Source organism: Dermacentor silvarum, chromosome 7, assembly GCF_013339745.2.
Source record: "Dermacentor silvarum isolate Dsil-2018 chromosome 7, BIME_Dsil_1.4, whole genome shotgun sequence".
Classification (NCBI taxonomy): Eukaryota; Metazoa; Arthropoda; class Arachnida; order Ixodida; family Ixodidae; genus Dermacentor; species Dermacentor silvarum.
In genome coordinates, this window is record NC_051160.1 from 88,361,328 (window position 1) to 88,375,561 (window position 14,234).

At 42.8% G+C, this 14,234-nt stretch overlaps 1 protein-coding gene across 1 annotated transcript in view; it reads right to left on the bottom strand.

The window, feature by feature from the left end:
• The window catches only part of LOC125947161 (uncharacterized), a 47,117-nt gene that overhangs the window by 19,874 nt on the left and 13,009 nt on the right, over positions 1-14,234 (bottom strand). The window contains exons 3-7 of the mRNA XM_049671542.1: positions 13,318-13,488; positions 6,559-6,675; positions 5,196-5,315; positions 3,565-3,600; positions 723-791 (exon numbers count right to left, since the gene is read on the bottom strand). Of these exons, the coding sequence (XP_049527499.1) occupies positions 723-791; positions 3,565-3,600; positions 5,196-5,315; positions 6,559-6,675; positions 13,318-13,488 (513 nt within the window). The remainder of the gene's footprint in view (positions 1-722; positions 792-3,564; positions 3,601-5,195; positions 5,316-6,558; positions 6,676-13,317; positions 13,489-14,234) is intronic.

Below are 14,234 nucleotides of genomic sequence, written 5' to 3' on the forward strand. Positions count from 1 at the left end.
CGGAAGCGCTTCCATCTCGGTTGCACCGGGCGACGCTGGACGACGAGCCCACCGCGCAACTGCGCGCGCACCGCCTATCTGCGGCGAGCCACTTCTGACACCAAGTTTCGATTTGATGACAGAGAGCGATGGGCTGACAAGGCAAGTCCCCGTTTATTATTCCGTGCTCCTTTTTATAGTACACATTCTGGCCAGAGTTGCCAGACCATATGACGATACAGTCATGGATGTATTGTTTTGTTTGTGAATTATTTACAGTTGGATAACCGGCAACCGCCAATGGTGGAAGCGGCGCTGCCGCTGCGTGTCGGCTTGGGACGGAGTGTCTCAAGGGAGGTATAGGGAGTTTCTGCCCCCTGTTAGCGAAGCATTGGCGCCACACTTCGCTGCATTTGCAACGTACCGCACGAGACCGATTGTCCGCGCCAGCCAATATACCGCGAAATGAAAACAAGTAAAGAACACAATTTTTTACTGAACAGTTATGATAGCTTTCAGTTTCTCTGAAGGAATGTGCCAACAGATCATCACGCGGTGCCCATTAAGTTTCTACATGGTTTGAATGGCTTTAGTTCTATAAAATATTCATTAAGAAATGCGTTGCTTCCCAAGTAGTTCCTTGCAACTGCGCGCAAGCTTGAATTACCTGCCTTCATACACAGTCAGTGTGCAGAAATCTCAATTCTCAGGCGGTTAATGAGCATTCACACAATCTGCCTTACCTTTCAACTGTCTAACGAGCTCTCCTGTGTTTGTTACCTGTCCGTATGGCCAGTACAACAATCTCTCCTCTGTAAAAAAATATAATTTACTTGGCATCACACGGGCTTTCATGTTCTTCGTATACAGGTAAATAACAAATTGTCTGTTGCGCTTAAGACTCTCATTTTAGATCTTAAGCTACTGAAAAATAAGAAAAAAATTTATCCACTCTGAAAACTGAATGAAAAGTTCGGTTCACTTGGTGCTGTTCCGCACGCTACATTCACCCTCAATGCTCAGGAACCAAACATCTCCTATTGAGAAGGACCAAGCGATTCATTTTTTTAGTTGATGTGGTACCTATATTTGCTGCTGCAGAACATTGAAGATCATTAGCAAAGTCTGACATAAATGTATTAGCAATAATAGGTATGGCTCCATCTGCAAAGTGTCCGCCGAAAACACCATCACCGAGATCTGAGATCTTTGTTGCCAATCCAGCAAATTCACATTCCATTTAGCACGCGGTCGTTAGTTCCACAGCCAAATTTGATTAGGTATAGTCAGTGGCAGGTTATGACCGCAGCTGCAACAGTCCTTCAACTGCAACATGTAAATACGCGACATCGAAAAATGTCGTTTAATGTCGCCCTCTCTATTCCCCTACTTTGTAACCATGCTCCCCCCTTCGATATCATCAGACGTTTGCTTATTACAATGCTCCTCATCCTGCTATATAGATTTTCTCTTGTGCGCCAGGTGTAAGTAGGACCTTCGTAAATGGATAGATGGGGCCGCACTGCCTATCTTGGGGCATCTTCACAGCAGTGTGCGGCACACATAAATTCTGTGGGGATTTAGCGTGTGTGCCGAGAGGTATGTTATCCACAAAATCAGTGGAATGTTTCCCCTAATCTCACTTTCAAAAGACCGATTTCTGCGGTAAGCAGTCTATTCAACTCTATGCTTGGATATTTTGTCCGCTGCAGCACGCTCATTGCTGCTGGACAACAGAACAGGCGCTTCATCTCTGCTTGCCGGTGGCATTTCGGTGTTTATCATAAGTTGCAGGGCGTGCGATGGGAGAACACAAGCGCATCATGATTTTACTACTTTGGTCATTTCACGTACTTTACGTTTTGTATCTATCTACGATCTATCTAGCTATCTAACTAGCTATATATATATATATATATATATATCTAGCTAGCTAGATAAATAGAGAATAGATAGATAGATAGATAGATAGATAGGTAGATAGATAGATAGATAGATAGATAGATAGATAGATAGATAGCTAGCTAGATAGATAGATAGATAGATAGATAGATAGATAGATAGATAGATAGATAGATGAATAGAGAAATAGCTAGCTATTTATCTATGGGGTAAGGTTCTATATAGCCTCTTTCAAGCCAAGTATCCATGACAAACACTGGCACAAATTTCTCCGGTGAACACTGGGGAGAAATTCTGTAAGACTCCACCGAGTGGACATATCGATATCGTCTGCTGTTGAAGTTCTGATTGGCTGGGCTGGGGCGCACTTTAGCACGCGCCACACGCCACAGCCAGTCAGCACTTTAGCGACAGATGAAATGGACATGTCCACTAGGTGGGCTCTAACAGAATACCTTCCCAGGACTGGAACCCATGTCATACTAGTTAGTTCAGCACAGCGGCCCGACAACTTAGCGCCTGGCCAGGAATGCGAGCGGGCTGCGAGGGAACAATTTAAAGCGTTCGAACGCACTGGCGCAGTATTATTCTTCAAGGCTACACGCAAGCTTTATGGCGGAGCCACAAAATGTGCAGCTGTCCAGAAGGAAGCGCGAGAGAGGACTCTGGCTGCAATACAAGCTTTATGCGTGACGCATTTCTCAGCGTTCTCACGCACTCGTGTGCCTCGAAGGCAACGCGAGGACTTGGAAACACCGCCACTCGATGGCACAGTCTGTCTATGGCGAAGCCAGAGGCATGAGCCCTCGGTGCCACTTGACGATGGGCACTTGAAGCGTTGTGGCGGCTTCGATGGGATATGTCGCTACAATGATTTAATCATAATCACTTCGTCAATTCATCAATTTAGTGAGATGTGTTCCGACTAATTTTTTGCAAAAAGCCTGACTTTTATTTTTGACTAGTCACTGACCATAATTCTTATACGTTCACCTCTACTATAAAAAGGTGCTAGTATTGCTGCAAAATTTTTGTCCTTGTGCGTAATAAAATGTCTATTCATACTGGTGGGATGTGAAATCTGATGGGAAAGCCACTACAGCCCATGTACTCTTGTTGCGAGTGCTTGTTTCAGCGTTCTCTGGAAGTTTTAGTCAATGCTCCATCATTGATAACGATGATACATATTATTTATGGTAGTAAAGTACGCGTACATCCAATGAACGCCGGAGCTATGGTAGTGAGTTGTGAATAGGACATGAACTCTGAATGTATCGCAGCCTAAAACACAGATCTTGAAGCGTTTAAAATATATGTTTAAAGAAAATAAGAGCACGGGTACGGCAAGATATATTGTAATAAGTCATTTGGTGTAGTGATGGCTGGATAAAAAGTAAAACTTGCGGCATTAATAGTTAATTCAGAACATAAATACTGCCTGAACTCAGGCCTGAAACGCAAGATCCTGGAGGCCTGTGTTCTATGAACGCTACGACCAGCTGGATAAGCCCGAATAGGATGCTCTATTACGCACTAACGGTTTTACGCAAGGCTGATTTTGTATATCAATGGTTTTCCCTAATTCACTGCACGAAAACAAGCATGTATTCGCCAAAACATGTCAAAAAGAAATTATTTGTGAAATACAATGTAGAATTGATGCTCCATAAGGTTTCTGCTTACCTTTATTATATTTTTCGTTTCGCGGAGGTGGTGGAGCTGCAAAAAAGTTGAGTTGTATGTAATGTTTTGTGCACATGTCAGCAGCTGGTGAGGCTACTACCTGGTGCTCATGCTATTATAAATAGTTCCTGTACATACATCATTTCATCCATTGTAATAAATACCATGTTTAAAAATTAAACGCTCCCATTGTCATGCCCCATTGTGACCCTCTTTCTTCCCCTCTTCCCCTTCCCTTACGTTCAGATGCAGGCCAGATGTTCCATTTTTCGGCCGACCATCTTACATTTTCAAATCATTAAACTACTTCTTCTGGCGTGACTAAGTGGTAGCGTAGATGACTCCCACTGAGCGGGCCCGGGTTCGATGGCCGAGGGAACTGGGTATTTTCTTTTTTTCTCATTCCTGGCGACAGCTGATACGGACAACCTAAACCGGCGGTGGAGGCAGTGGTGGTGGCGGCGGACACCGTGTTCGTCCTTGTCTTCGTCTTGTGCTCCGCCAAATTTGTGCTGTTCCCCTACCATGAACCAACTAGCCCAAGTCATAACCCTAGCAAGGACACCATCTCCAACCGAAACGGCTATTGTAATGAGCCTATAACAGCTTACGCTGCAAAATTTTGGATGCCACTTGGAAATGACAAATTGTAGAACTAAGAAATCGAACTGCATCCTTCCAGGCGAAACTTCTTTTCAACATCAATAATGTAGTGATTTACACTGATTATCAGCAAAACGTTGCAGCTTTTTTTTATCAGCTGTGGTAACACTGGTTCTAAAGAGGTCGTCCTTTGCTGCCGCAGCTGTAACATTTCAATTCTTCGGGCCTCCAAACCTCCGCAGATAGTGCTGCAAAGAAGAGCACAATAAGGCATCAGCCTTATCGGTCAGCTCTTGTTGTCGCCTGTGCCTGCTCTGTCTAGAATTCTAACCTCCTGAGACCAGAACACAACCGTGGGATATAATCGCACTTGAAGGTGGTTTTTATCGTCTACTGTTATGTTGTGAACTTGAAAAACAATTTTCAAAATTTAGAGACAGAGGTTAGATGCCAAAAAACTGCGTCTTCATGTAGGTGAAAAAAAGAATTGTCTCGATCATCCCCTCCTGTTTGCTATGTTGAAATGCCATTTCATTGGTTAAACGAAGAGATGAAGGTGGAACGACGTTCAGTAAGTACATTGCCATGTTGCTGCCGCGTCCGGCACTTTTATTGAAACACACCTCAAGGTTGCGTTCGGTCGTTTGGGACGACACAGAGGTCTATATCAATTGACGTCAGATTCTTCAAAAGCGGATGACAAGAATATAAGTAAACAACTTGTTTACAGTTACATATGCACCGCACTTCGCGCCCAGAATGCATAATTTGCATAACCACTTTCGGGTGAATTTCGAAAAAACAAGAAGACAATGTGCAATCTTTTGTATAAGAGGTCTTAGGAGGCTAATTAGATCACATAGCTTCAAGCATTCAAATTGAGAGATGAGCATAATCATTTGCACACAGGATAGCTGGACAGCGTTGACGGCAACTCCGAGAACCTACCAGGAGTGTCCTTATAGTTGCCATGAAAATATTGGTAAACAATTGGGTTTATTTATGTAGATGTGAAAAGGCTTACTCACTGGTGTATCCTGTGCAATAGCAGTTGTACTGCACGTATGCATCACACCGTCCAAATTGAAATCCATGTACTTTGCATATCTTTTCGCATTGGCTAGGGTCAGCTGGACACGCGTGTGATCCTAAGAGACAAGAAATTTCGATTGAGTCATAGCACCCAAAGACAACAAAAAAAGAACTCGATCTAGTAATCATCATCAGTCTATATTTATGTCCACTGCAGGACGAAGGCCTCTCCCTGTGATCTCCAATTACCCCTGTCTTGCGCTAGCTGATTTCAGCTTGCGCCTGCAAATTTCCTCATTTCATCATGAAGGCAGTATTTCAGCGCTTAGTAGGGACGAGGACAAAGAAGGAGACGTACGAACACACAGCGCCTGTGTGTTCGTACGTCTCCTTCTTTGTCGTCGTCCTTACTAAGCGCTGAAATACTGCCTTCATGATGAACCAACAAGCCCATCTTGCCACTCATTTCATCACCTCACCTAGTTTATTGCTGTCCTCGACTGCACTTCCATTCTCTTGGTATCCATTCTGTAACTCTAATGGTCCACCGGTTATCCATCCTACGCATTACATGGGTTGCCCAGCTCCATTTTTTTCCGTTTATTTCAACTAGAATATCGGTTAACCCCGTTTGTTCTCTAATCCACACCACTCTCTTCGTGTCTCTTAAAGTTAGGCTTAACATTTTTCGTTTCATCGCTCTTTGTGCGGTCCTTAACTTGTTCTCGAGCTTCTTTGTTACCATCCAAGTTCCTGCCCCATATGTTGGTACCGGTAGAATGTATTGATTGCACACTTTTCTTCTCAACGACAGTGCTAAGCTCCCAGTCACGATTTGGCAATGCCTGCCGTGTGCACTACAACCCAAATTTATGCTTCTGTAAATTTCTTTCTCATGTTCAGGGTCCCCTGTAAGTAATTGACCTAGATAAACATACTCCTTTACAGACTCTAGAGGCAGACTGGCGATCCGGAATTGTTGTTTTCTTGCCAGGCTATTTAACACTATGTTTGTCTTCTGCATGTTAATCTTTAACCCCACTCTTACAGTTTCACAGTTAAGGTCCTCAATAATTAGCTGTAATTCGTCCCCATTGTTGCTCAATAGGACAATGTCATCTGCAAACCGAAGGTTGTTGAGATATTCGCCGTTGATCCTCACTCCTAAGCCTCACCCGTGTAAGAGCGTGAATACTTCTTCTAAGCATGCAGTGAATAGCATTGATCTAGTATACAATCTAGTATACAAGACCAACGCGTTATCAGTTAAAAAACTGTCGTTTTTCGCACTAATAACAAGCATCGAACATGATGTGAAATGAAACAGTATTTCGCTAACAATTGGGCAAGAAGACTTACCGACGCTCTGTATAATATCCGCGTTTGTGTTTTGCTGTTCCACGTCGGCTGAATCCAACGTCGGCTTTTCATTACCAGGAGCTTCAGGAAGTTGAGTCGTCGATGCTGTGATTGCACCTTTAATTGAAATATTGATATTCTGAGTATTAAATTCAGCTTGCATCATCTTCATCAGTATATACTCCGCATCGTCGTAAACTAATCCATATAGCGCGTGGCCTTGCTGAATATTGCGTCAAGCCATCGGCTGTTTTACAAGTGGTAGTGGTTAGTTTCTGGATAATTTTCCTCAGACAGCAGGAAAGTAAAAGTTTTGCCAGACTTTATAAACATGCTACGTTGTCTTCGTCCTTTGGCCACTTATGTTAGAGCAACATGTTATACGTAAAAGATTTCTTCGCTCGGGAATCCAAATTGGTTATAAGTCGTGACTAGTTGAGTAGGTGATTGGGTCTCATGGCTAGATAAGAGTACACAGCTGTGGGAAACGTATGGATGTGTTGCTCTGTGTCAAGTATGCAGAGAGTGCCTAGGGGTGATCTACTGCTTTTTCCGGATACCTCAATGTTGAAGGAAGTGTTCATGTCCTGTTTCAGTGCGCGGAATGTTTCATTTTACAACTTGCAGTGTTGTGCATGTGGTAAAGTGCGCTGCTGAACATACTTCTGGAGCCTTCTATTATTTTAGCAACAAGTATTCAACAGTGGCAGGAGCACCCTCTGCTGTTCCTTCTTATCTTTTCTTTCACCACACAGCTAGCGGTAAGGCTAAGTACTAAATTGCTCACACATAGGAACCACGTCACAACACTTCTTGACAGCTGATCTTATTGCGTCTCTTGTTACATTTGGCTCACCCAATTCTGAAAATACTGAAAACAAAGCATTTGCTTTTATCGGAAACATGTCCTCTTTAGTCAAACTGCCAACCTATACGCCTTTTATTATAAACTAAGGACACTACAAATATTATTTCATATATTATGCGAAATTTAGATATTGTTATATCAGACTGATGCATCAATCATTCGGATGTCACGACATGAATATTCTAGCATTCCTCATACTTTATCTTCCACTTGTTTTGCTTTGTACTTGTTCTAAATTCAAAGTACTAATTTTCGCATCAATAAATGCTCCTCAACCACTGAAGCGTACATAGCAATCTTGCGAAGCATTTGCTGAAGCGTTGTTAGTTTCATGTGCAATGATAATACGAAATTTAATTTATGTTGTTCTTGAATTATCATAGAGACCTCGCAATAGCACATTTAATACTGCCGACAATGGTCCACCGTTTCTATGGACATGTTTTATTAAAATACGGGTGTAAATAATTTGCTACACCATTTTAAGGAAGTACTGCAGCGCTTGACTTTAGACTAAGTAAGGCTCATTTTTATTCATGCTTGCGTCTGGCAGTGCACTAAATACGTTACACTTTCAGAGTGTTCCTATGATTTAATATAATGAAATGGCTCGATGCTAACATCTTCACTAACGTTTTCTCTTCGTCTTATACTTCAAGCGAGAATCAGCATATTAGAAAGCGCAGATATGAATGGGTGACGCAACAACCATTATATGAAAGAACATCGTCTTCATGCTGAGCGAAGAGCACAATTGAGGATACTTCACCACAAAAGAAAACGAGCAAATATGCAACATAATTAACTATCAAGGCACTCAAACTTCTTGCCTCACCCTCCTTTGTGAAACATTGGCTCTGGGATTCTCCACCAAAGCAGTAGATGGCAGCTGATATTGTCGTCACCACAGCCATGCTCAAATTGAAGACATACAAAGACTCATCTACCGCGATTTCAGCGAAGACTTGGAGAAAAAAAGAGATTGTCGATAATATTTTTGCCATGTAGCAGAGCCAAAGCCACCTTTTCAGAATAATCATCAATCTTACCGGGTTCAGGACCAGCACGGCAGCACAATCGTTGGCCTCCTCGGACAAGAAACGAGACGTCATCATAAGAGGAGGTTACCAGGAGTGATAAGAAAGAGCTCCTTGTTCTCTTGATGCGTTGTGCTCACAAGACAATAAACGGTGCTCATTCATTAAGCTGAGGAGCCCTCCTTAACGGCGTCTTATTTCTCTTTATTTGAAATGTTTAAATAAATGAATTAATTGCACAATATAAATTTTGATAACGACCTACGTGTTGATTTGAACAAGCAACGAGAGTTTACCGAATTTATGAAGAATTTCGTCGCTCACAATGGTCTTACTACAACCCTTCTTGATTACTCACTTTATTCCTCGATAGAGGTCTTCAGCCTGCGCTCACTGACCACCGATAACAATTGTATCCAGTGTTAATAATGTGGCTAAATACTCAACGAATGCTGCTGTCTTCCCATGACAGTATCCTAATCGAAGTTGGCAGAACGACGCCGTAAACATGCCGAAAGGACTCGACCACGCTATACTGTCAGGATAAAATTTTCGTTACTCGCAAATACAATTTTATTACCGTATTAGCACGGTAACTCCGAGCATCCACTTGCAGAGCGATCAGTGGGCTTAGAGGGTTATCGCGAAAGAGGAGAAGAATAGGAAATTATTATTTTTATTTTGTTTGATCCAATCATGCAAAATGAGTTCGTACACGTCGTTTCAGATGGGGAAATTTCGCACTTTTTGTGACAAGTAATGTGGGGTTGGCCCGGAAACTGTTTGACCAAATGGGCAGGACTGATTGCAGAAATGAATAGAAATAGTTTGAAATGGGTCTTTGTAGGATAACGTGACACATAGGTCTCATATTTTACAGTAGCGTAAAAACAGTAGCAGCTCAAGCTAGTTATCGGCATTATTGTGTCATTTATTGTGAGTCTCTCACAATGTTTTCTGCCGTGCTTTCGAAGTGATTCCGTAGGTGGAGCTACAGATGCACACAAAGTGACATTTGTCTCGTTTCGAACGTGGCACTCGGAACTTGAGCTCCCGTTTGGCTCGATCCACCGCGAGTTCAGCATGAATATTAATATTTTCCTTTTCTGTCCATTTAGAGGAATGTTTCGTGCATGCTTGAGTATGAACATTTTGCCCGTTGTAGCAGTGGAACGTGTCGTTACCCAAGTAAGAGCCAGTATAACATGATAAATTATGCTTATTTTGCTTGGCCTAACTGGCACAAACGATACTTGTTGACATATCAGTTTATCCCTGCTTTGTAAATTTGCATTGGACTCACCTACGCCCGAGGAGGCACTGGAACTCTTATTCAGCCCACCAGACAAGTCGAAGACTAGTGAAGACGAGGCGCAAAGCAGCGTGGATGAGTATGTGCCGGAGCTTGCGCTACTAGATTCCAATCTCGGCAAGAATGACGACAAAGGTGGTCAATCAGCCGGCAAACGAAAGAAACGCCGAATAACCATTTCGAAAAAGATTACAAAAAGGAAGCGGGAAGCGCTTGAGCCGGACCACGAAGTGGAGGATGTACCAAAAGAGGATGTTTGCGACAAATGGGGTGCAACTGCACCGCAAGTCCTCCTTGGGAGTTCAAAATCATGGGACCCTCGGTTCTGAACAAAGTACCTATTGCATGCAGCCGATGCTTTTGCTCTGTATTTCGGGGAGGAAGTGCTCGAAATGATTTCAGAGCATACAAGCCGTGCCAGTGCACAAAACTACCCAATAAAATGGAGAGTTCTTAGAGCGGATGAGCAGCGGGCATGTTCTGGACTGTTGCTTCTGATGAGCGTGTCACCGCGACATCAGTTTTATCACTAGTGGAGCCGTGATTCCCTTTTCAACTCGGAAGAAATCCCGAGTGATGTCTTTCAAGCATTCCCAACACATCATGAGCTCCATTTGTTTGAATGACCGAAGCAAAGAAAAACAGAAAGGGGAAGAAGGCTATGACAGGCTGGTTATATGGCGTCTCGTTATCAATAAACTGATCAAGAAGTTTCAGGAAGGGTATTCGCCCCTCTTCTCAACAGGCTATTGACAAGAGCATGATACTGGATAAAGCAGTACCTTCCAATGAAGCCCATGAAGTGCAAATATAAAGTGTTGGGCAGGGCAGACTCAAATGCAGGCTATTTGTTGCAATTTGAACGCTATGAATTGAAACCTTGGGGTCGTGCTTTCCCTGTGAAAGAACCTACAGCCTGAAATGCGGTTGTACTTTGACAAATACTTTACCTGCACTCCACTATTGAAAACTCTCGCTGAGAGGAGCATCCTAGCTGTAAGGATAGTCCGCATAAACAGAACGGACTTGCATGAAGAAATCAGAAAGAAAAAACAGGCTCAAGAAGGTGCCTGTGGCACTTGGAATTTCAGGTTACAACCTACCGATCTCATGACAGTAAAATGTTCACCTTCAGTCGAATTTTTATAATCCTACGAAAACAGTGTAAATATCACGGCAGCTTTGCAATGGTTCTTCAGAGGCTGCCCTCCGCCCAGAAACAATGGCAGACTACAACATGTGGATAGGAGCAGCCTATAGGTTCCACCAGAAGCGAAATGCCTACATTTCTGATAGGCCTTCCATGAAGACCTGGTATCGGATATTATATTTTCTCTTTGATGCAGTACAGCGCCATCAATGACCTCAGATTTTCGTGATTTTGTCTTGTTCTGGGACGCCAACTCATCAACGGACAGATATTCAAGCAGTTCACTTGCAATTAGCCATTCCTAAAGAACGAGCAAGGGTAAAATATTGCCAGACTACGTTTGGAGTATCGGAAGAAATCAGGTGCACGGGAAGCGGCCACAATCCACAAAAAGTATCCACAACGCGAAGGTGCAAGTGATGCTCAACCACAAGAAATGAGTCCCGCACGAAGTTTGTGAGTGGGGTGTGTAAGGTTCCCATGTGTGCTACTTGTTTTGGCGCCTTTCGCGCTAAATGAACACGTAAGTGAACTCACGCAGGCACTCGCATGAGGCAATGGGACAGTGCACGTGGTCGTACTTTTCAAAAGGCACGGAGTGTTGCAATGGGACGTATGCTTCCCACTTTTTTTCTAATAATCTAGCCATGCTGTCAAACTAAAATTTGTTGCATATCATTTGTTTCAAAAGAGCCAAGCATTTTGCTGCTTTATTACAGACCATAGGCGAACTCACAAAGAGATAGCTTTACGTTATTCAACACCGAAACGGTTAAATGCCAATACATATATGGAAAGTTTCTGCCCGATATGTTAGCAGCGGTAGAATGCAATGATTGTACACTTTTCTTAACAACGACAGTGGTAAGCTCCTAGTCAGGACAAAGAGCGATGGAACGAAAAATGTTAGGCCGAACGTTAAGAGATCAGGAAGAGAGCGGTGTGGATCAGAGAGCAAACGGGGAATTGCTAGCTGACATTAAGAGAAAGAAATGGAGCTGGGCAGGTCATGTAATGCGAAGGATAGATAACCGGTGAGCCATAAGAGTTACAGAATGGATACCAAGAGAAGGGAAACGCAGTCGTGGATGGCCGAAAACTAGGTGGGGTGATGAAATTAGGAAATTTGCAGGCGCATGCGGGAATCAGCTAGCGCAAGAGAGGGGTAATTTAAATCGCAGGGAGAAGCCTTCATTCTGCAGTGGACATAAATTTAGACTGATGATGATGATGGTGGTATCGGAACGTGCGTGAAGTAGCCTTGGGACGCAAATCGCAATGAAATGTTGGAACCTTATCGTTCACGAAAGCTTACTGGTTTGAAATTATGTATTTCAGATGCCCATACCCTTAATTTTTTTAAAGGACGTAACTCATTGGATAAAGATATAACAGTTATAACAGCGCTCGCGTTTTTTCACTCTGTTACGTCCTTGTATCGAAGTGCGCCGCCACATTACATCCAAACTAACAATTTCCGCACTTACAATATTTCAACTTCCTCAGTGTTTTCTGCTTGAAATAATTTAACTGCCTTTTTGTAATTGATTTTTTCTCGCAAGGGATATTTATTGCTTGGAAAACACCGATGTCATTCTTCAACATGGTATCAAATTTTACTACAGAGAGTCCAGAACTACTTCCGTAAATATCGTAATGCAGCCAAGCCAATATTTGTGTGATAATATGTATACCCACTTCCGCACGCACGGTAAAGACTGCAACGATAAATGAAAGTTGGTACTTCAAGTGAAGCTTTATATAAAGCATTTTTATGCTATTGTTCACAGGTTCTCAGTAGAGCCCTTCAAATTTGCCATGTCCTACGCTACTAATCTTGAGACTTGACTCAATGCATTTAGCTGCGCATTTCAGAATTCATATCAGAATGACGGTGCTAAAAGAAGAATTACCACCGAAGTAACATGTCACTAAAAATCAGTGACACTAATTCAGGAAATTCAGCACCTGCAGTCAAGCACATCACCTGAAAAGTTTGTTAATTGTAAGAGGATGATGTGATGAAGACCAACCTGGTTCGTACAAATTTTTAGGGAAGATGAATGGAGCCACGGCTGCGGCATCCAGCCCGGTCGAGAACATGAGCACATTCTTGATCGCTCATGTGGCACAAACTTAAGCTACTGAGATTTGCGTTGATGAATACGACATGATGATGACAAAGCTATAATTAGGTAATTTCAAGCTGTGATTACTGTGAAAGGAACTAGCGGTATTAAAATCAATTTAGGATAGCTACTGCAATTGAGAAGTACAAAACAGTTTAACGGTTTCAATTGCGGTGGTTTCAAACACATATGCTATACATGTTTGCCTCCAACAAGCAAATCTAAAATTAAAATACAGGAGCAAACCACCTAACCACACTTACTGCATTGTTCCGGTTTCACGCACTTGCCATCCGCCCTTCGTGATGTGCGCTTCACGCAGCCACATCTTAGTGTTCCATAGCTACACTTCCACACGGGCACTCCAGGGCATAATTCTTGGTACACTCGACGCTTCCGAGTGCATATGGTCAGTCTCTGGTTATTGTAGCAGCCTTAGGAACGATACAAATAGTAAATGTAGCAACTAATTATTATGCATCGTCGCTTTCACGTAAAGTAAACATAAAGCTATAACTTTAGACCATAGTAACTTTACGCATCTGGCGCAACAACTAACACACGTCAATTACAATATCAGAAAATTCATAAAACTACTTTGTGTTTCACCTTGCGTACATTAGAACCACTTATCACAACGCAAGCATAAGGAACGTTACTGCAGATATACCGTGACGTTACATTACGATGTTACTAATTGCCTAGTGATTCCTGACATGAAGCAATACGGCTTATAAGCTGATGCCACAAGATTGAGCATATTTGAATTATTTTATTTGCTGACATGTATATAAGACGTGTTTGGTGTAGCGAGCCTAAAAAAAGTTTGTGAAAACTGAAATTAATTGTATTATTATACAGGCTTCATAAGGTGCCCGAGTTGAAAAAAAAAAGAAAACTTGGCAGTTCGGCCGCGTGGATGAGGCACTGACAGCAATGGCCAGCAATAGCGTCGATCTAGAGCTCCACGGCCGGCGTCATAAAACGCGCGGGTGGGATATGTTCACGCGATGCAGCACGCTTAACTGCTGGAAAAGCACGCTGGCAGGTATATCAGCCATCTTACAACATTGCCGAACTCCACTGTGCCTACGCAGAACGCGGCGCTGCATCCTCTGCCTAGCCAACTCAGCAAACCGTGAGGGTGCATCCAATTCGTTCAATCGTTTTTGCAGCTAAA